Consider the following 22,920-nt stretch of genomic DNA (forward strand, 5'->3'; position numbering starts at 1 on the left):
TTTTTTGTTTTATTGTGCCTTTGTTTTTATATATGTGATGTCATTGGTGTGTTAAGAGTGGAAATAAATGATGGTTAAAATTCAGAATTATGTTCTGCTGTTCTTACAGTGTGGACCATGGAGGAGAGAACAGGACCAAACCAGGACCCAGGAAATGTGAGTGTGTATCGACACAGAACACTTTGCATAGATACACACTCTGTGTGTGTGTGTTTGTGAGAGAAAGAGAGACTTCTCTCTTACACACATAAACACACAAACAGAAACACACACGTACACAAACACACACACAGAGGTACTATGATAGTCCTTTCTCTCTCACACACATAATAATGTGAATATTAATAGTGATATTTAATCTCATTGATGTCTCTGGTGTGCAGACGGCTGTCAGCTCACACTGGATCCAAACACAGCGAACAGAAACCTGTTTCTGTCTGAGGGGAACAGGAGGGTGACACACACACGGGGGAGAGCGGAGACATATCCTGATCATCCTGAGAGATTTGAGTGCTGGCCCCAGGTTGTGTGCAGAGAGAGTGTGTGTGAGCGCTGTTACTGGGAGGCTGAGTTCAGTGTGTCTGAGAGGGGGAGGGTTGATATAGCAGTGACAGATAAAGGAATCAGCAGGAAAGGAGGGGGTTCTGACTGTAGGTTTGGATGGAATAAAAACTCCTGGATTCTGAGCTGCTTTAAATACAGTCACTCTGATAATTACTCTGTCAGGCACAATAATAACTCAACAGACATACCTGCCCCCCCCCCGTACCGCAGAGCAGGAGTGTGTGATGATGATGATGATGATGATGATGATGATGGTAGAGGAGTCTGTGTGTACAGGGTAGGAGTGTGTGTGGACCGTCCGGCCGGCACTCTGTCCTTCTACAGCGTCTCTGACTCTGACACACTGACCCTCCTGCACAGATTCCACACACACATCACTCAACACACACCCCTCTGTGCTGGATTTAGAATGCGTTACGCCTCAGTTTTCCTCTGCCAACTGGAGTAGAGACACACACACAAACATGCACACACACACACGCATACACACGCATGTGCGCGCACACACATACACACACACACATGCACGTACACACACACGCATAGACACACACACACGTGCGCATACACACTCGCACACATGCACGCACACACAAATACATACACTCATGTACACACACATACACCACATTCATATACCCACTCACACACACACTCCACACACACTCATATACACATACACACACACACTCAAATACACATAGACACATACACACATCCACACACACACATACTCTCACACACACCCTTGCTTTCTCACACTCATGCACACGCACTCACAAATACATACACTGATGTACACTCATGCACACGCACTCACACACCTACGCACACACACACTCACACTCTTACACACACATACACACCCTCTCACACCCAATCAATCACACACCCAATCACACACATGCACACACACACCTACACACATGAACACACACAATCTCTCGCACACACACACACACGCGCATGCACACATACACACGCTCATACCCGTATGCACACACACTCTCTCTCTCATACTCAGTCACTCACACACACACACACCCTCTCTCTCACACACACACACTCACATCCACACACATTCACACAAACGCACGCACACACACAAACTTATGCACTCACGCACACACACACATGCCTGCAGAGACACAAACACGTGTCAATACACACACTTCTCAGTGTCCCTCTCCTAACTGGAGTAGAGACACGCACACACAAACATGCACACACGCATACGCACACACACGTGCGCATACACACTCAAACACATGCACACACACACACACACATATATATGTATATATACACACTCTCATGTACACATACACACACTCAATCACACACTCACACACACACACACACTCACACACACGCACACACATATATATGTATATATACACACTCTCATGTACACATACACACACTCAATCACACACACACACACACACACACACACTCACACACGCGCACACACACATATACACACACACACACACTCATATACACACACACACTTATATACACACACAGTCATATACACATACACACACAGTCAGTCACACACTCACACACATATATACACACACTCATATGCACCTAGACTCTCACACACCCAGTCACACAAACACACCCTCTCTCTCTCACATACACATACTCTCACACACACCCTTTCTCTCTCAGTCATGCACACGCACTCACAAATACATACACTCATGTTTACTCATGCACACGCACTCACAAATACATACACTCATGTTTACTCATGCACACGCACTCACAGACCTATGCACGCATGCTCTCTCACACCCAGTCACTCACACACACCTACACACGGACACACACAATCTCACGCACACACACACACACGCGCATGCACACATACACACGCTCATACCCGTATGCACACACACACACTCTCATTCCCATACGCACGCACGCACACACATGTATAAACACACACATTCTCTTACCCATACACACACACACACACATACTCATGCACTCACACATGCACACACATGCATACACATACATGCGTGCACACACCATATACACATGTATACACAAACATTCTGACACCCATACATACACACACACACACGTATAAACACACACACATTCACAAAGGCACTCTCACGCACACACATACACATAGGAACACTCATTCTCTTGCACGCACACACACTCAAATACACAGTCACACATTCACACAAACGCACGCACACACACTTTCTCTTACCCATACACACACGCACCCGTGTGCACACACACACATACTCATGCACTCAATCATACTCTCACACATGCACACACACATACATGCGTGCACACGCACACGCATTCTCTTACCCATACACACACATAACCCGGGCACACACGTACTCATGCACTCACACACATACACACACACACATGTTCACATCCACAGTCACTCCCACAAACGTACGCATGTATGCACATACATTCACAAATTCACGCACACAAACACACTCTCACACAATCACACACACACACGTTGACACACTTGCAACCTTCCTTGACCAATGCCTTACCAGTGCAATTTCAGCTGTGCCCAATATTATATATATATATATATAACCTCAGTACAGCCTAACCCCTGTACATAAGAGTATGATCTTTTAGCAGTTCAGGTTAAGCACTTGCTGTCTAAATGTGATTTTTTTTTACATTTTAATACATTTATATTGCAAATGTTCAAGGTGTGTTTATGTACTTTTGATTATTAAAACATTAATATAGCATTGAGAGTAATAATGCCAAAAGATGGCAGGGTAAAATGTTTTTGAAGTAATAATTCTCCTGTATCTGCATCTTTTTAAAAAGAATCCAGTGGCAAACTCCTCCACTTAAATGTGCATTTTGCTAGTTTTTACAGTTGCTTTCATTCATTTTCACAAGAGTTCCAATGTGCAAATTTCTGTGGGCGAATGCAGCTGATAGGGAGAATGCAGAATGATCACTGCAGTGTACTTATTTCCTTTCATTACTGTAAACAACGATGGATTGAGTTTCCTTTTTAATTCTTTTAGGATTGTTTTTTTTTTTGCTTTAATTTTCTGTATTTTCAGACAATAATATGCAATGATTAAACCTGAATTATTTAAATATTAAATGTTTTGCTGTTGTGATTTATTATTGTGTGATGTATTGAACTCCTGTGACACAGTAGTACTTATTTCATATTCTGTATGGGATTATGTTTGGGCTCAATTTGAGTAGATCAGCATGGGGCTAAAATCTGCAGTTGAAGCAATGACATTCATCTACAGTAGTGAAAATAAAATCCATTATAAGAGGAGTTGTGTAGTGTCCGATGAATGCTTGCTTCTGTTTGTGTATTGTAACCACAACTCAGATTACATCATCACAAATGCGCCAGAATAGGTTGCCTCATTGGACATACATACAGGTGCATACGTTTAAAAGACCAAAAATTTGCAGCCCCAACATCTGTTTTCCTCGTAGCTCACTGGGTAGCATGTTTGCCAATGGAACATTATGGACGAGTGACGAGTGACGCAGGTTCAAATCCCCCCTCAGACTCAAGCAAACCTCTAACTCATTAAACTGGCTGGTTGGCTAACTAAAAATAACGCATTTAAACTATTGTTTTTGCATCGGTTATGTCTTTGCGGGAAACATATTTCTGAAATCCAAATAAAATACACCCACTTTAGACAGTTCCGCTTTCTGCATTTTCACCGAGTTTAATGTTAGCTACCTTGTTAACGAGACAACAGACCGAGTGTATTATGTTAGTGCAGGTACGGATGCCTCTGAAATTAAGTACAATCTGTGTTGCAATTCGGTATAGAAACTGATGCAAGATAATGACTTCCTCACACCAGGTATATCGATTTTCTTTAAGTCAGAATGGTTCACATTCACTGTTGTGCCTGTCCTGATAACTACTTTTTAACTACTGTAGCTACTCACATTTCTAAATTAATGTTATCTAGCCCTATAGATCCTCTGCCAATATACAAACTATTAGTAGGTCTGTTGTGTACAATAGCCCATTAAAAAACACTTCAGTCTAAAAAATATGACCTACACCATTTGAACTAATGACCTGCTGACAGTTCTTTGTATGTGTGAGTAACTTGCTGGTTGAGGAACTGTGCTTGCATCCTAAAGGTTTCAGGTTCGATTTCCAGGTAGGACACAGCTGTTATACCGTAAGCAGAATACTTCACCTGAATTGCTTCAATATGCAGACAGCTGTATAAATTGATACTATGTAAAAATACCAAATATAGTGTGAAATTTCTCTAAATAATGGCGCGTGGTAAAAATGGTTGTAATATCTGGAGTATTTTAAAAGGGTTCTGTAGTTACGATTGTTGTCACTGATTATTTTCCTCCCTGACAGTTAATTTTCTGCCCCATCCCACATCTTCATAGAAGTGCAAGAGAGAGTGTGTGTGTGCGTTCATGCGTGTGTGTGTGGGCACATCTGTGTGTGTGCGCAGATGCGCACCTGGACTACACCTCTCTGCCCCTGGAATGGACATTTTATGACTACCCTGTACCGACCCTTTATTCCGGGCCATCATCACCGCTGTGCCTCCTATTTATACTATGTATAATTACCACTGAGGCCACTGGTTAGGCAGTATTTATATTACCTATATTCTTACTGTTCTTATAATTACACTTATACTGCATTATTTATATTTATCACTGCTTTTATTCTGTTTTTATGTTTCGAGACTGTGTTGTTTTTGTGTTAGCACCTTGAGGACCATGAGGAACGACATTTTGTTCCCGTATACTATGTATGTGGAAATGACAATTAAACTTGAAACTTTTGTGCGCATTTCTGTGCATTTCTTTGTGCGCGCACGCATGCGCATCTGTGTGTGCGTGTGCATGTATGCGTGTAAGCGTGCGTTTCTGAGGGATTGGTTATGCTGGCTCAGTGTGGGATTGCTAGAATGTAGGCATTTAGCAGAAACTTGTCCAGAGCAACTTCAACACACAACCTACATTTTTTATACATACTGCCTTCCAGAATTATTTTTACACTTGATAAAAGTGAACAAAGAAGGCTCTCTAAATAATCAAGCAATGAGCTATGTTTATAATGTTTAAAAGGGGGTATTTTCTTCAAAATAATAATAATAATAATTATATATATATGTATAATTATTATTATTATATACTGTGTTGTGTGGTTGTAGTAGAATGGATTAGAATGTGTTGTGTGATTGTAGTAGAATGGATTAGAATGTGCTGTGTGATTGTAGTAGAATGGATTAGAATGTGCTGTGTGATTGTAGTAGAATGGATTAGAATGTGCTGTGTGATTGTAGTAGAATGGATTAGAATGTGTTGTGTGATTGGTTGCTTTTCTCACTCCGTGCAGGACCTGGAGCCCAGATCATGCTATCAGTGGCCGGAGGATTGATTGGCCTCTTTTTTCTGACAGCACTGGGTGTGCGTGCAGCACATGCTATAACACAGCACAACCCCAGACATCAATAAAGTGTGTATACCTGCACTGTTTAGTCTGTCCTCTGTGCTACTGTACAAACAGCACTGTGTCCTTATTCTCTCTGTGTAACTGTGTACAGACAGCTCTGTGTCCTTATTCTCTCTGTGTAGCTGTGTACAGACAACAGTGTCCTTATTCTCTCTGTGTAACTGTGTACAGACAGCTCTGTGTCCTTATTCTCCCTGTGTAACTGTGTACAATAGCACTGTGCCCTTATTCTCTCTGTGTAACTGCGTATAAACAGGCACTGTTTCAAACACTGCAATCTAGAGATAAGGAGGGCATCTGATTTTGGTGTCCTCCCCTCTAACTGACTCTCTGGTTGTGTTCCAACCTTTATACTCTGTAACTTTGGCAGTGCGCCACCATGACATAGCTGTTCAATGCGTGAAATTTTTTGGTAAAACTTGTCCGTGGTTTTACAGAAGATATTGTAGCCAATTAAGTGAACGTGCAGATGGTACATCATAATGCAGTGTATACGTTCGGTGAAAGCTGGGTAGATGTGGTGCAAAAGCAATTGTTGATAAGTAATAGACAAATATTAGTGAGCAAAAAAGCACAGTTCAGAAACTTGCTTCCGGCAGGGCTTGAGCCAGGGACCCTGCGATCCATAGACCATGACATTGACCACTCAGCCACAAAGGAACTAGCGATTGAGAGACATATCTTTTTACTCTAAAACATTTCCTATTTTGCATGTGTATGTGAGATTTTGATTTGATCGTGTAGGTGAAGGATTGGCTAGTGTTGTTAAAATGTCCAATGGGGAGACATTTTGTTTGTAGGCTAGGCGGCAGGAAGGAGGAGGAGAAGGAGAAAGCGCAAAATCCCCTTAGTTTGGGGCTTTATTGTGTGGACGTGTGAAGTTGTTTACGAATTCTGTCTGTTGAAATGGGGTCAGAATGTACAGAAATTAATGTTTTTAAGGGCTGAGTGTCTATGGCTGTTGTGGTTATATTTGTGGGGAACCCTGAAAAGTGCCAAACTCTCGGTGCTGTATAGGTATGGGGCATGCCGCCCCGCCAAGGTGTAACGTGGCGGGATGGCATACCTGCCATCCCAATGAAGAAAGAAAAATAAAAATGTAGCTAGCTATCGGTCATTTCTAGGACATTTTATTTTCTTACAGTGTGAGCAAGGTTATTTGATTAGCTATAAATGACAGAAAACGGAGTTCAATCCAGATAGCTAGTTACAAAGGATCATTCAGATAAATCATATAAAACAAGCTATTTATAATGCCAGAGAAAATCCACTTAAAGGTTAAAAATATATATTTACCTTGTTGCGCCTGATTTAAATTAAGAACAATTCCTCAGATTAGATCGTCTACCGTAATTTAAACCGGCGAACGTTACTTGGCTACCTTGTTTGAAGCTGACTTAACTAAGGTAACACTGTAAAAATTAATATTTCTTTACATTCGGTAACATTACCATACTTATCCATAGCTTGTCGTAACTTTTTACCAGTTATGATTCAGTTAAATTTGCGGTTATCTTTACCTACCGATGCAGGAAAATAAAACAGCGATTTACCTCATTCAATATTTGCACGTCTCTCAGCCCGAGAGACTCGAGCAAGCGATTGGGTCTTGGTAGAAATACGCGCTCTGATTGGCTATCCCCTTCAATTCATTGGTCGAATCTTGGTAGCGAACAGGGATTTGATTGGATCTCACTACCAACAATTACAGAGACTCACGGCCTCCTCGGGGTGCCTTTAGAACTGACCTATTTTTGGCCGGACTGCAACAGCGGGGCCAGCCCTACAAACACAAATGTCTGTGACTGACTGACTGAGTGAGTGATAAAGTTACACCGCGCCTGTCTGTGACGTCGGCCGGTTCGGTCCACTAGGTTTTGACCTGGTCTTGTTATACGGTCTATCGGTGGCACCCATTTGAGTTATGTGTAATCTAATTGAGCTCATTTTTTCTGGAAAATATACACTCAATTCAACTTTTTTCTGAAGTTATAATTACTACTACTACTACTACTACTAATAATAATAATAATAGTAGTAGTAGTAGTAGTAATCTTAAAAATAATTTGTTTTTAATGACATTTAACGTGATATACATTTGATGGTGGGCCTACCATAATGTAAAGGCATTCAAAACCTGACATCCTTTTATAAAACCAATTAAAGAAACCACCACTAGATAGAGCCACATGCTCAATAGTCACTGAAGTCAGCATTCAGATTATGGCTAATGTTTCTCAGTTGACAGTTGCTTTTGCAATCAAATGTCTTCATCTGCATATGAATTGGTTCAAGTAGCTTAATAGCAATCTTATCTTACTGTAAAATATTGTCTCACAGTTATGTCAAGTTATATATTTCTACTTTCAAAAATGAAACTGGAACTCACTCCGATATCAGATCGCCATCAGGCACCAGCCATGCCTAATACCAGCTGATCTGGCTGCTCCAGCTGTCTGTGTCACACTGGGCTGCCTGTGTAGCATCCCTGCATATTGTATACTCCTGTGCTACTACTACTGTGACATTTGCAATGTTTCTAACTTTCTGTTCTCTGCGATGTCCTTTAACATAACACAGTGCTGCAAACCACATTTCTCTACAGGGACAATAAAGTCAAGTCATGTTCAGTAGAGATGGCTTATATGAAATCCACTGTATTTTCCATGTGCAAGTAATTTCTGTTAAAGGTCACAAGTATTTATCTATAACCTTATATATGTATAGGAAAAACTAGCTTTGAGTGCATCAAGTTAAGGCCATTTTAGAAAGTGCCATGCGATTTCTGAAAACATTTTAAGAACATTATACATACTCTCCACACTGGAAGACATCTTGTGCATGTAGAGGCATTGTTATGGGCTCTGTTGTGGAGTTTCATGATTTTCCTCCATGATCGGCGTGTCTCACTCTGCAATTCTGCTAGATGATTTGCTATATGTGAGAAGGAATCTGAATAAGATCATCTAGAAATTGTGTATATGAAAATAAGCTCCATATTATAATTGTGGGTGCTACAATGGTCATGTGCGGTCACTCTGCACAACAGAACTGAACAATGCCTTTAGCATCAGGTTTCTGGGGAGCTTATGATATGCCTGCTCGTAGGATAAAAAGTCAGATTATTAAAATATGAATAAAATCCAACCGGTTTATGAGTGAAGACCACATGGCACCGAGTGCCCCCGAAAGTACAGGAAGCATAGATAAACCCTTCAGACGTGGCCTTAAAACCATTTGAGCATAGATTTTGTACATGAGATGTGATGCACAAGTCAGCATGTGCCTGTTTACTCTGTACATTCAGATCAACCAGCCTGAGTCCATGTTCAGAGCAGGAACGCTGTAATTTGTGTGTGCTTACACGCCGATATGAATCATCACTCCTAAGAAACAAGCAGGATGGCTGTAGGATGGTGTTAACTCTGCTCCTGTTGTCTGTCATCCACGTTAGCCAGGGGGAATCCCCTGGAAACCAGCTACGACGTCGGGAAACCCCCTTGAAACCGATGTCAGATCAGGGAGTCGCAGACAAGCAAATTCATTACAAACTACAAATTTATTCAATCAATTACTCATTAAATTGTCTGGTCGGGACCACAAGCCGGACATGTACAAATAATTTAAGAAACGGAACCCTATTTGTTCGCAGCGTCAGTGTGTGCACTGAGTCGAGGAAGGATTACTACTCTACAGGATTCCAAAGAAAAACTGCCACGTTATGGGGTAATAATGGGGGGAAACAATATTTACGACAACGTTATCACTGTCGCCTCCAATCATGAAATTCAACCACCTAAACTACTGCTGTAAGCAACCCAAACTCCAACTAACCGTTGTACTGTGGCAAGGTGAGTGCCACCGCTCGCGTGTAGAGAGAGAGACGAGTTCGAAGTAATCACTTCTTTTTTATTTGTAGCCGAACACACGGCTTTTTGTTCACCCGGTTACATGGGGTTTTTACAATACAATCGCCGTACTGCCGTACTACTTAAATTAAACATTTAAAGAACGGTGCTGATTAAGAAGAGAAGTCCGCCACCACCATCTGCGCTCCCGGCCTATGAACCACCTTGAAATTAAAGGGCTGCAGAGCCAGATACCAACGGGTGATTCGCTCGTTGGCATCCTTCATGCGGTGGAGCCACTGGAGGGGAGTGTGGTCTGAACAGAGGGTGAATGGGTGACCGACGCACTCCTTTTCAATTGTGCTGTACCTTGCCTCCCGCTATGATAATTTCCGGCTGATGTACAGCACCGGGCGGTCGACTCCCTCCACCTGCTGGGTCAAAACGGCCCCCAGCCCTCTGTCCGAGGCATCGGTCTGCAGGGTGAAAAGAGAAATTAGGGGTGTATGGAGTTCTGCTCGCAGGTCCATAACGTATTGTACCTCACTTTTACTGGGGCTTGGACCGTCCTCCCAGCTTTCTTTAACTAGGTCCAATATTCCCAGAGGCTTTCTACCGAATAATAACTCAAAGGGAGAAAATCCCGTGGAGGCCTGGGGAACCTCCCGCACTGCAAATAATAGAGGGACTACCCATATATCCCAATTTCGGCTATCGTCGTGAACGAACTTCCGAATCATGGACTTCAAAGTCCTATTGAAACGCTCAACGAGCCCATCCGTTTGGGGATGGTAAAATAGACCGGTTCTAATAGACCGGACGCCCAATAAGCCGTATAGCTCGTTTAGTGTGCGTGACACAAACAAAGTGCCCCGGTCAGTTAGAATCTCTTTTGGGATTTTGACGTGGGAGATAATCTGAAACAGAGCCTTGCAACACTTTTAGCTGAAATATTGCGCAATGGCACTGCTTCGGGATACCGGGTCGCATAATCCACTAAGACCAATACGAAACGGTATCCCTGGGTGCTCCGTTCAAATGGGCCGATGAGGTCCATAGCAACTCTATCAAATGGGACCTCTGTTAAGGGTAGGGGGCACAACGGCGCTTTTGGGGTGGCTGGGGCGTTCACTAATTGACATTCAGGACAGGACGCACACCACCGACGTACGTCCGCCCAAATGCCCGAGGCTTGTGGAGGTCCACAATTTTTTGGCAGAGTTGCTTGGATTTTCTCATCATATCATGGGCAAAAAGGCAGTGGCTCTAAAAGTAGGCCCTTAAATACAGCCACGTGCCAATTAACTCCCAATTAACTCCTAATGACAATTGGCCAATCAGAAGCTTCTAAAAAGTAATTGCATCAATTTCTGGAATCTTCCAGACTGTTTAGACACACTAAACTAGGTGTATGTAAAATTTGATAGTGAATTAAAGCTGAAATAAATATGTCTCCAATCGATTGTTTTAAAATTACCTCTGATGTGAACAAAGCAGATGCCTTAATTGACTTGCCAAACTAAATGTTTGGCAACATGAAATGTGCAGAGTTATAAAAGACTTAGTTTGAATATCTTTAGCCTAGGTGTATGTAAGCTTTTGGCCTCAACTGTTTGTATGTGTATACATATGTATATATGTCTCTCCACATTTCATTATGGTACATACATTTTGATTCATTTTGAATAAAATGAAGTGGAACGGGTAAGAGCAGGTATCACAGAAAGTCAGCTCTCGTTAGTTTTTTATTATTTTATTTAAATACTTCACAAACACATTTGATGAGTATACAAAGGGCAAATAGCCTAACCTTAAAAATTGTCAACAAAAAAAAAGTGAGAGAGAGAAAAAAAGAAACAGTTGATTGGGGAAGGCACAAGACGTACAGACAAAATACCAAAAATTACACAAACTTATAAACAAAAGCACATGCTTGTTATTTTTTATTATTTTGTAATAGGAAATTTTAAAAATCACTTACCTCACACATTAGCGTGTTACATAGGGCCATCACTCAGGATGTTAAAGGGTCAGTGACTATGGCAGGGAGACTGGTGGAGCATTAAATTATTTATTTATTTAATTTGCTGTCTGTAGTAGGCTATTTGTCTTGAAATGCTTTGTTATAATCAAAAAGGCTTATTTGTGTATTCAGCCTACAGGTCACACCATTATATTGGAGAACGTTAAATCCCAACATTATAATTCACGAGTTGTTGATTAGGTCTGATATATGAAGGCTATGTGCTAAAATTTGGCAAAGATCTACATGGATGAAATATTTGTTTCTTCTGCATAACTTATTAAATACCGTGACTGCTTCAGCTAAGAAATAGTATATAAAACTCCGCCCATCGAACATTCAGTTGAGCCAGTAAGTAAGGAAATGCGGTCCAAAAGAGAAACTGAAACTTAACGGCCATTTTAAAAATGGAGGAGAAAGAATCCCCAGGAAAGAAGGAATTAAATTAAATATTAAAAACGGAGTAAACCGTCTGTTGTGGAGTGGAACTGAGGTAAGAGAAGCTGAAGGTAAAGGGCTGCGGGGAGGAATGGGAATCTGCAAGTATAATCGCATTAACCAGCGTAATTCAGAAAAACTGACAATGGCAATAAAATGGTGTGTTTAATGCGTAGCCTGATAAGCTAAGAGCTCACACGGAGTCCGAACATACCATTTAGACCAGAAAGTAATACTGAAATAGCCTTTAAGAAAGTTTACTTCAGTAGCCTATTTTTGATATTCTATGACCAATTCTACCTCGTGAGGAGGTAGCCTAGCGAGTCGGAGGTCACAGGACTTGTCGCTTGTTGTTGACATTTTGACGCTGCAGTATAAACCCGGATTTTGTTTTTAATCAAACAATTAAGAGGTTGTTACTTATTCTTTTATGTTTCATAGGAAATCATTCCCATTACTAAATCACATTAATTGGTTTGCAATATTGAGGCAAAATATACAGTGGGGTGATTATATTAGGCAGAGATTACTCTATAATTCATTTCATTTCAACTTTATTCAAGACTCGTCTTAAAAAGAGGTCCATAGCAGGTAAAATAGACAACACAGATAACGGTACATATGATCTCATAAAAAACACGTTTTCAACGTACAAAAATGCCAAGTTACTCACACATACAAGGCATTCACCGTCTAGCCTATAACTCATTCATTCAGACTGCCAAAATCCAGGCCTGCCATTAAAAGTATTGATATCCAAATGACGCCAAGTTACGATACTACAAACAATATAGGCTATCTTTCCTCACCGAAATGAAATAAGATGTATTCCAAAGCAATGCTACCCAATATTTCCTCAGTTCTTGCAAGTCACTAAAAATAACATCCCAATACATGTCATCATCTTACTCATTGGGATGGCAGGTATGCCATCCCGCCAAGTTACGCCTTGGCGGGGGCATGCCCCATACCTATACAGCACCGAGAGTTTGGCACTTTTCAGGGTTCCCCACAGAAATAACCACAACAGCCACAGACACTCAGCCCTTAAAAACATTAAATTCTGTACATTCTGACCCTATTTCAACAGACAGATTTCATAAACAACTTCACATGTCCACACAATAAAGCCCCAAACTAAGGGAATTTTGCGTTTTCTCCTTCTTCTTCTCTTTCTTCTTCTTCTTCTTCTCATTCTTATTTTTCCTGCCGCCTATCCCACTAACAACATGTCTCCCCATTGGACATTTTACCGACACCAGCCAAATCTTCACCTACACGACCCAATCAAAAACTCGCATACACACGTAAAATACCCATACCTTTTTATTCTGAAACATTTCCAGTTTAAACAGCTGGTCTGCCTGTGGCCTAGAGGGCAAGGTTACAGTCTTGGAAACATGCAGTCTCAGGTTCAAGCCCTGTTTTTTTAACCTGCTTTTACCCTCACTAATAATTGTCTACTACTTCTCAATTATTGCTTTTGCACCATATCTACCCGCTGTTCACCGAACGTGTACACTGCATTATGACGTATCGTCTGCACGTTCAGTTATTAACCGGCTACAATATTGCAAAGCCATATGGATTCAACGGGAGCTCTTCTGTGGTTACTGGCCTGTGTTCTTCTTTAAAACCACGGACAGGTTTGCTAATGATATTTCACGCAATGCATAGCTATGTCATGGTGCTGCACTAACAAAGTCACAGACTGGTAAACCTCCGGATGAAGGATCGAATCCCGCCTCGCCCTCAGGCAGATAATTTTCTCTTTTACACTCACGTTTTCTTACGCTTTATATTTGCTTTACCAAAACTCACTCACGGCCACCCATATGCATTTCATGACGGCAAATGTATTCCTTTTATTAAAAAGTTACACCAGTTCACCACTGTGCCATTTCTACTAACTATGTTTCTTCACTGGGCTACCGTACAAAACCTTCTTATCAGCAAACGCCACGTTTCTACATTCATGTTACCTCGCCCTGTTCTCTATCTAGCCACATACACACAACTACTACGTATGTACGTCCTGCAACTCCCCATTAAAACATTACATTTAAAATCATGACTCACTCATAATTATAACTACTAGTACTGAACATGACAAAAGCATATCTGTGCAATAGATTTCACACGTTACACGTTACACGTTGATCTGACACAAAGTTTGCATGACATTGTAAAATGTTAAGATTACAAAACACACACCAAGTGACATGAACGAATTGAGGATATATTGGGTAGCATTGCTTTGGAATACATCGTATTTAATTTCGGTGAGGCAAGATAGCCTATATTGTTTGTAGTACCGTAACTTGATATCAATACTTTTAATGGCAGGCCTGGATTTTGGCAGTCTGAATGAATGAGTTATAGACGGTGTATGTCTTGTATGTCTGAGTAACTTGACATTTTTGCATGTTGAAAATGTGTTTTTTTATGAGATAGTTGTATACCATCCCAAACCCAGACATATGCTCCCTTGCTACGTTTGTCCCGTCCTGTTCACTGGCCGGGGGGGGGGGGGGGGGGGGGGGGGGGGTAGGAGTAGGTGTCCCCGGTATTTAGGATGATTAAACTACCTTTCTGCGAAATGTCATGTCCATACAAACATATATGGACATATTAGGACGACTTTAATAAACATTACCCTGTTCGAGTGAATAAAATGTGCCAATTCGGCACTGGATGACAATATCGCGACAGTTTACCGTCTACTCTCGCAGGCTGACTGGGGATGTCTGTCTATGGGCAGGCTAGCCGTGCGGCTAGGCTAACCGGAGAAGGTCTAGTTTTCCCACTAGGAAAAAAATAAGGTTAGCTGACCTTCCAATTCATATATGTATTTGTGACAAGTGGTCCTTTGTTTCAAACTGTTTGTTCATAGGGTAAACGGACATGGAACAACGCAGACACACATTATTATAAGAAAATCGTGAAAAAGCGTCCATCTATTGGCAACCTGTCCAACTTCCTCCTAACACTGGGTGCTGGCTTCTGATTGGTGCGCGAGAACCGGGGTTCTAACCATAGACATGCATAAACTAGTCTTGACGGCACGGGTTTTGCTCGGTGTCCGACTATGGGTAATGGCAGATTCATACTTGGTAAGAGTCATAGTTTAAGTGGTGATATCTGGAATTCACGTTTTAGATAGTCAAAACTGAATTAGATATCTTTAATTGGAGTTGCATAGAACTTAGTGGTGAAACTAGTCAAAATCTAATTAGAGATATCTTTAATGAGCGTTTTGACTCGTTGAAATATAATTAGAGATATCTTAAGTTAGCGTTTTGACTAGTCATAAATTCATGACAAATATCTGTAATGTGAAACCGCACAGGTTATTATTATTAGATGTTAAAATGGCTTGCCATATTTTGGCTAGTAATATCTTAGATTCAGTTGTCAGGATTCTGCCTTTTTCTGTTTCTGTTTTTTCCTTTTCTGGGCCGCCAGATGGCGGTACTTCAGTTTGTATTTCAGTTTGCTCCCTCTTTAGTTACCCCTGTGTTACTTGTATTATTGTTTTCAATTATTAGGGGTCCAAGCAGCGAAGCTGGTGGAACCCTATTGTATCTGTTAGGATTATTAGGGGTCCAAGCAGCGAAGCTGGTGGAACCCTATTGTATCTGTTAGGATTATTAGGGGTCCAAGCAGCGAAGCTGGTGGAACCCTATTGTATCTGTTAGGATTATTATTATTCTTATTATTATTTTTTTCCGCTAAAAGCGTCTGAGGCTCAGCAACCATAAGTCCTGGAGCAACCAAATTTGGCAGGTGGGTTCCTATGGGCCCCCACTACTCAGGCACTAAAAATCACGTACGTCGGCCAGATGGTGGCGCTATAATAAAGGGTTTCGCGTAAAAGACCATAACTCCTACACCATAAGTTAGATGAACACAAAACTTCATCGACCTATGCATCTGAACGTGCTCTACAACTTTGCCATTAGCACCACCTATGTCCGCAATATTGTTTGCCCGACATTTAGACTTCTTAGTTGGGGCATGGCAGTTTTCTCCGCTAAAATGTCTGAGGCTCAGCAACCATAAGTTGTAGACCAACCAAATTTGGTAGGTGGGTTCCTATGGCACCCCACTACCCAGGCACTAAAAAACACCTATGTCGGCCAGATGGTGGCGCTATAACAAAGGGTCATAGTTTAAAAGGTCATAACTCCCACACCGTAAGTCAGATCAACACAACACTTCATCGACTGATGCATATGAATGTGCTCTACAACTTTCCTATTGGGAGCACCTATGTCCGCCATATGGTTTGCACACGATTTGGACTTTTTCATTAGGTGGGGTGCGGAAAAGCTGGAGCTCCAAATCCAAACGGTTACGACATCAAGTAAACTTCTTTACGGCAAGCGACAACCATGGCGACGCTAGTTTTTATCAGTGAAAGCACGGTCTGACACTGCCACCTAGCGTGCATGCTAGGATAGGCGACCAAAAGTTTTTCAGTAAAAGCTTTCTGAGAGGATGAATAATTACTTTTCTTTGGCATGGATCCATTTGAAGACAGTATCGGGTGAGTTCGCTTAGTCTTTGAATCTGTCATTATGCTGAGAAATAGTTAAACCATTTTATTGATAGGTTCTGAGTTTCTGTGCACACGCGCGAAAACACGCTGGTATAATAAAACAATGACGGTAATACATATATAGTCCGCTTCGTTCCGTTGCTACCATAACATAACAGACTATCTTGTGTCTACAGCTGCAGTTTCTCGCTGCAATTTCTAACATTGAATATTCACAAAAGACGCAATTTATGCTGTACTTTGCCAATGTCTAAATAAATAATACGCTCCGGTAAAGCTTTGAGAGGATGAATAATTACTTTTCTTTGGCATGGATCCATTTGAAGACAGTATCGGGTGAGTTCGTTAAGTCTTTAAATCCGTCATTATGCTGAGAAATAGCTAAACCATTTCATTGATAGGTTCCGAGTTTCTGTGCAAACGCGCGAAAACACGCTGGTATAATGAAACAATGACGGTAGCCTAATACATATATGGTCCGCTTCGTTCCGTTGCTACCATAACATAACGACCTACAGCTGCAGTTTCTCGCTGCAATTACTAATATTGAATATAAACAAAAGACGCATTATACGCTGTAGTCTGCCTATGTCTAAAATAATACGGTCCATTTGAAGACAACATCGGGTGAGTTCGTTTAGTCTTTAAATCCGTCATTGTGCTGAGAAATCGTATTCTCAATTTAATTTCTAAATTGACTGTAAGCTTAGGGTTGTAACTAGGTAGTTGTTCCGTAGGTGACTTAGTCTTAACTCGTCTTAACTATTGCTTGAATGTTCTCATAGACTGCGTTGTTGCTGTTCTTGTTTGTGTTAGCGTTAATCAGTTTAACCTACTGGGTCCAAGTTGAACTATGCGGATGTTTCCTGCACTTGGAACGGTATTTCTCTCTAGGGTTTTCGGCACACTAATTCCTGGTTATGGTTACACATTTTGTTGTACATCGCTCTGGATAAGAGCGTCTGCCAAATGCCTGTAATGTAATGCAATATTCCGTAGCAACAAGATAAACCCGACATTAGCCCTAAAATATGCCAATACAGCAGTGAAAAGGCTGCTCACTGAATAACGAAATAAACGAGACAATTAAAAACAAAAATTATACCATGTCATTCTACAGTCAATATCTGGGACTAAACATTTAATAAATATACAATCTTACCATCGGTTTTACGCGTAGAGATGTCCCTTTTGCGAATGAGTGGTTATATATTGTCTTGGATAATCCGTTTGTGAAATGTCGGATATTTTCAAAAATAGCTGTGCGTAATACCACACCTGTTGCTTACGGCGTTGTCGTTCTTCTTAGTCCAATTTGGCTTGATTGACAATTCATTTATTCAGTAGGTGAGAGTATAAGCTTTCTAACGATGTATAACATGTCTGATTTGGCTTTTGGAATAGCGTTTTATAGGTCAGCTTAACCGAAAATTTTCTGATCTGCCAATGTCTACATAAATAAACCGGTAGGCTGCTCTGCGGTCAGCACGCGGGTCGCGAGTTGATATTAAGTCCTTTTTTTAGTTTTTTCTCAATGTCGTCTTTATTATTTGAAATGTGCATTTAGTGTCATTATTCTATCTGTCTCTGTGGCGCTCTGAAATGTGCATTCTCTGCTAAACTGAGCAATGGATTGGAATATGTGTCTGACGTAGTGTTGCACGGTATGCCAAAACTTCAGCACTTTCTGGGTACGTAAAAAAAAAAAAAAAACTGAAAAAAAAACGGTTTCGTATTTGAATTTCCCGATGTTCGGTAGTTCTGTGTCAAATGTAAAAGCCAGGGAAATGTGTCTCCTGCATTACTGATTTAGAGGATGAACAGTGTAGTTTGTCAGAATCTTCGCTAGATGGCAGTAGCAACTAAGGTTGCCAAGTGAGGTGACCTGCGCTTGTGCATTCACTTCCCTGATACAGCGCAAGCTTTGACTCAGTTCACTTCAGTAGCAATAGGTGTTCCAATTTGGAAATATTTTATTATAGATAGATGCTGTATTGTTATTAAAATATGCTGTTTTAAAATCTATTTAAAGGTGAAAGACCTGTTTTAAAAATTATTTACTTTACAACTGTTTAATTTTTGAAATATTTTTAACATTTTTCTATTGTTCAGTGTTGTAACACTATAGGCCTATGCATATTAATATGTTGAAGAGGCTTCAACTTACAGGTTGTTAATGAACCAGGTTGTAAATAAACCATGAATTAGAAAATGAGGTCAACCCTTGTGGACATTACGTTTCTGATCTATTAAGGTAATTTCAGTATCGTTAGGTACCGAGTATCGAATTAGCACCGTTTAAGTGTCAAGTATCATTTCAGTATTGAGTATCGTAATACTAAACCTGGTACCAGTATCAAAGTCAAAATTTCGGTCTCGTGGCAACTCTAGTGTGACGCCTTTTTCAGTTGCGGCGCAGAAACACTGCAGCTGTGCATGCACACCGGACCATCTAAGTGTTACGACATGCCATCTAAGTGTTGCGACATAGTAAAGGCCTTGACGGGAAGCGGCCAGGACACGTCCATGGCGACGTAACTAAGTCATCCGACAGCGTCTCTTAGCTCAAAATTGGCCATAAGTCATCAATATATCATACGATCATCATGATATTCAGTAGATATGTTGGGTGAAGGCATATGATCGTGAGGACAAAGCCATTTTAAAATCGCTCCATAGGGGGCGCGATGCTGCCACTGCTTGGACCCCTTCCAACGCCGCTTGCGGCTTTAATTATTCTTATTATTATTTTTCTCCGCTAAAAGTGTCTGAGGCTCAGCAACCATACGTCCTAGAGGAACCACATTTGGCAGGTGGGTTCCTATGGTCTCCCACTACTCAGGCACTAAAAATCACGTATGTCAGCCAGATGGTGGCGCTATAACAAAGGGTAACGCGCACAAGGCCGTAACTCCCACACCATAAGTTAGATCAACACAAAACTTCATCGACCTATGCATCTGAACGTTCTCTACAACTTTGCCATTGGCCCCACCTATGTCCGCCATATTGTTTGCCCGCCATTTAGACTTTTTAGTTGGGGCGTGGCAGTTTTCTCCGCTAAAATGTCTGAGGCTCAGCAACCATAGGTTGTAGACCAACCAAATTTGGCAGGTGGGTTCCTATGGCCCCCCACTACTCAGGCACTAAAAATCACCTATGTCGGCCAGATGGTGGCGCTATAACACGAGGGTCATACTTTAAAAGGCCATAACTCCCACACCGTAAGTCTGATCAACACAAAACTTCACCGACTGATGCATCTGAATGTGCTCTCCAACTTTCCTATTGGGAGCACCTATGTCCGCCATATGGTTTGCACACCATTTGGACTTTTTCATTAGGTGGGGTGCGGAAAAGCTGGAGCTCCAAATCTAAACGATTACGACATCGAGTAAACTTCTTTACGGCAAGCGACAACCATGGCGACGCAAGTAATCCGACACCGTAGGTCTAGTTTTTAGCAGTGAAAGCACGGTCTGACAGTGCCACCTAGCGTGCATGCTAGGATAGGCTACCCAAAGTTTTTCAGTAAAACCTTTCTGAGAGGACGAATAATTACTTTTCTTTGGCATGGATCCATTTGAAGACAGTATCGGGTGAGTTCGTTAAGTCTTTAAATCTGTCATTATGCTGAGAAACAGCTAAACCATTTTATTGATAAGTTCTGAGTTTCTGTGCAAACGCGCGAAAACACGCTGGTATAATAAAACAATGACGGTAATACATATATAGTCCGCTTCGTTCCGTTGCTAACATAACGACATACAGCTGCAGTTTCTCGCTGCAATTACTAATATTGAATATAAACAAAAGACGCAATTTATGCTGTAGTCTGGCAGTGTCTAAATAAATAATACGGTCCATTTGAAGACAATATCGGGTGAGTTCGTTTAGTCTTTAAATCCGTCATTGTGCTGAGAGAAATCGTATTCTCAATTTAATGTCTAAATTGACTGTAAGTTTAGGGTTGTAACTAGGTAGTTGTTCCGTAGGTGACTTAGTCTTAACTCGTCTTAACTATTGCTTGAATGTTTTCATAGACTGCGTTGTTGCTGTTCTTGGTTATGTTAGCGTTAATCAGTTTAACCTACTGGGTCCAAGTTGAACTATGCGCTTGTTCCCTGCACTTGGAACGGTATTTCTCTCTAGGGTTTTCGGCACACTTATTCCTGGTTATGTTTATACACTTTGTTGTACGTCGCTCTGGATAAGAGCGTCTGCCAAATGCCTGTAATGTAATGTAATATTTCGTAGCAACAAGATAAACCCGACATTAGTCCTAAAATATGCCAATACAGCAGTGACAACGCTGCTCACTGAATAACGAAATAAACGAGACAAAGTTTTTTTTTAAAAACTATGCCATGTCATTCTACATTCAATATCTGGAACTAAACTTTGAATAATTATACAATCGTACCACTGGTTTCACGCGTAGAGCACTTGGAACGGTAGGCTACTGCCCTCTAGGGTTTTCGACACACTTATTCCTGGTTATGTTTATACACTTTGTTGTACGTCGCTCTGGATAAGAGCGTCTGCCAAATGCCTGTAATGTAATGTAATGTAATATTTCGTAGCAACAAGATAAACCCGACATTAGTCCTAAAATATGCCAATACAGCAGTGACAACGCTGCTCACTGAATAACGAAATAAACGAGACAAAGTTTTTTTTTAAAAACTATGCCATGTCATTCTACATTCAATATCTGGAACTAAACTTTGAATAATTATACAATCGTACCACTGGTTTCACGCGTAGAGCACTTGGAACGGTAGGCTACTGCCCTCTAGGGTTTTCGACACACTTGTTCCTGGTTATGGTTATACACTTTGTTGTACGTCGCTCTGGATAAGAGCGCCAGCCAAATGCCTGTAATGTAATGTAATGTAATATTTCGTAGCAACAAGATAAACCCGACATTAGCCCTAAAATATGCCAATACAGCAGTGACAACGCTGCTCACTGAATAACGAAATAAACGAGACAAAGTTTTTTAAAAAAAACTATGCCATGTCATTCTACATTCAATATCTGGAACTAAACTTTGAATAATTATACAACCTTACCACTGGTTTCACGCGTAGAGATGTCCCTTTTGCGACTGAGTGGTCCTATATTGTCTTGGACAATCCGTTTGCGAAATATACGCGCATCTGTCACTCCTGGCTCGGCTATCTTCAATAATAGCTGTGCGTAATACCACACCTGTTGCTTACGTCGTTGTCGCTCTTTTTAGGGCAACGTGGCTTCATTGACAACTCATTTATTTCGTAGGTGAGAGTATAAGCTTTCTAACGATGTATAACATGTCTGATTTTGCTTTTGGGATAGCGTTTTATAGGTCAGCGTAACCGAACATTTTCTCATCTGCCAATAAATAAATAAAACGGTCGGCTGCTCTGCGCATAGGTCGCGACTCGATAACTCATCTTTTGTTTCGTTTTTTCTCAATGTCGTATTTATTATTTGAAATGTGTATTTATGTGTTATTCTATCTGTCTCTGAGGCGCTCTGAAATGTGCATTCTCTGCTAAACTGAGCAATGGATTGGAATATGTGTCTGGTGTAGTTTTGCACGCTATACCAAAACTTCAGCACTTTCTCGGTACTTAAAAAAAAAAAAAAAAAAAAAAAAGGTTTCGTATTTGAATTTTCCAACGTTCGGTAGTTCTGCCTCAAATGTAAAAGCCAGGGAAATGTGTCTCCCGCATTACTGATTTAGAGGATGAAAAGTGTAGTTTGTCAGAATCTTCGCTAGATGACAGTAGCAACTAAGGTTGGCAAGTGAGGTGACCTGCGCTTGTGCATTCACTTCCCTGGATACAGCGCAAGCTTTGACTCAGTTCACTTCAGTAGCAATAGGTGTTCCAATTTGGAAATATTTTATTATGGATAGATGCTTTATTGTTATTAAAATGTGCTGTTTTTAAATCTATTTAAAGGTGAAAGACCTGTTTTAAAGAGTATTTAC

The 22,920-nt window shown here is 41.0% G+C and overlaps 2 protein-coding genes across 2 annotated transcripts in view; both read left to right on the forward strand.

The window, feature by feature from the left end:
• Positions 1 to 379: 379 nt before the first annotated feature.
• LOC118219205 (stonustoxin subunit beta-like) lies at positions 380 to 1,070 on the forward strand (the record flags this gene model as incomplete). The annotated part of the gene is made up of 2 exons (XM_035402198.1): positions 380 to 765; positions 823 to 1,070. Coding segments are annotated over 2 exons (576 nt in total), but the record flags the coding sequence as incomplete, so codon positions are not given.
• An 11,216-nt stretch (positions 1,071 to 12,286) lies between these two features.
• Positions 12,287 to 22,920, forward strand: part of LOC118218911 (protein NLRC3-like) — a 34,369-nt gene continuing 23,735 nt past the window's right edge. Inside the window, exon 1 of the mRNA XM_035401664.1 lies at positions 12,287 to 12,434. The gene's annotated coding sequence lies outside the window, so the exon portion shown is untranslated. The remainder of the gene's footprint in view (positions 12,435 to 22,920) is intronic.

This window comes from Anguilla anguilla, chromosome 19 (genome assembly GCF_013347855.1).
Source record: "Anguilla anguilla isolate fAngAng1 chromosome 19, fAngAng1.pri, whole genome shotgun sequence".
NCBI classification, from domain to species: domain Eukaryota; kingdom Metazoa; phylum Chordata; class Actinopteri; order Anguilliformes; family Anguillidae; genus Anguilla; species Anguilla anguilla.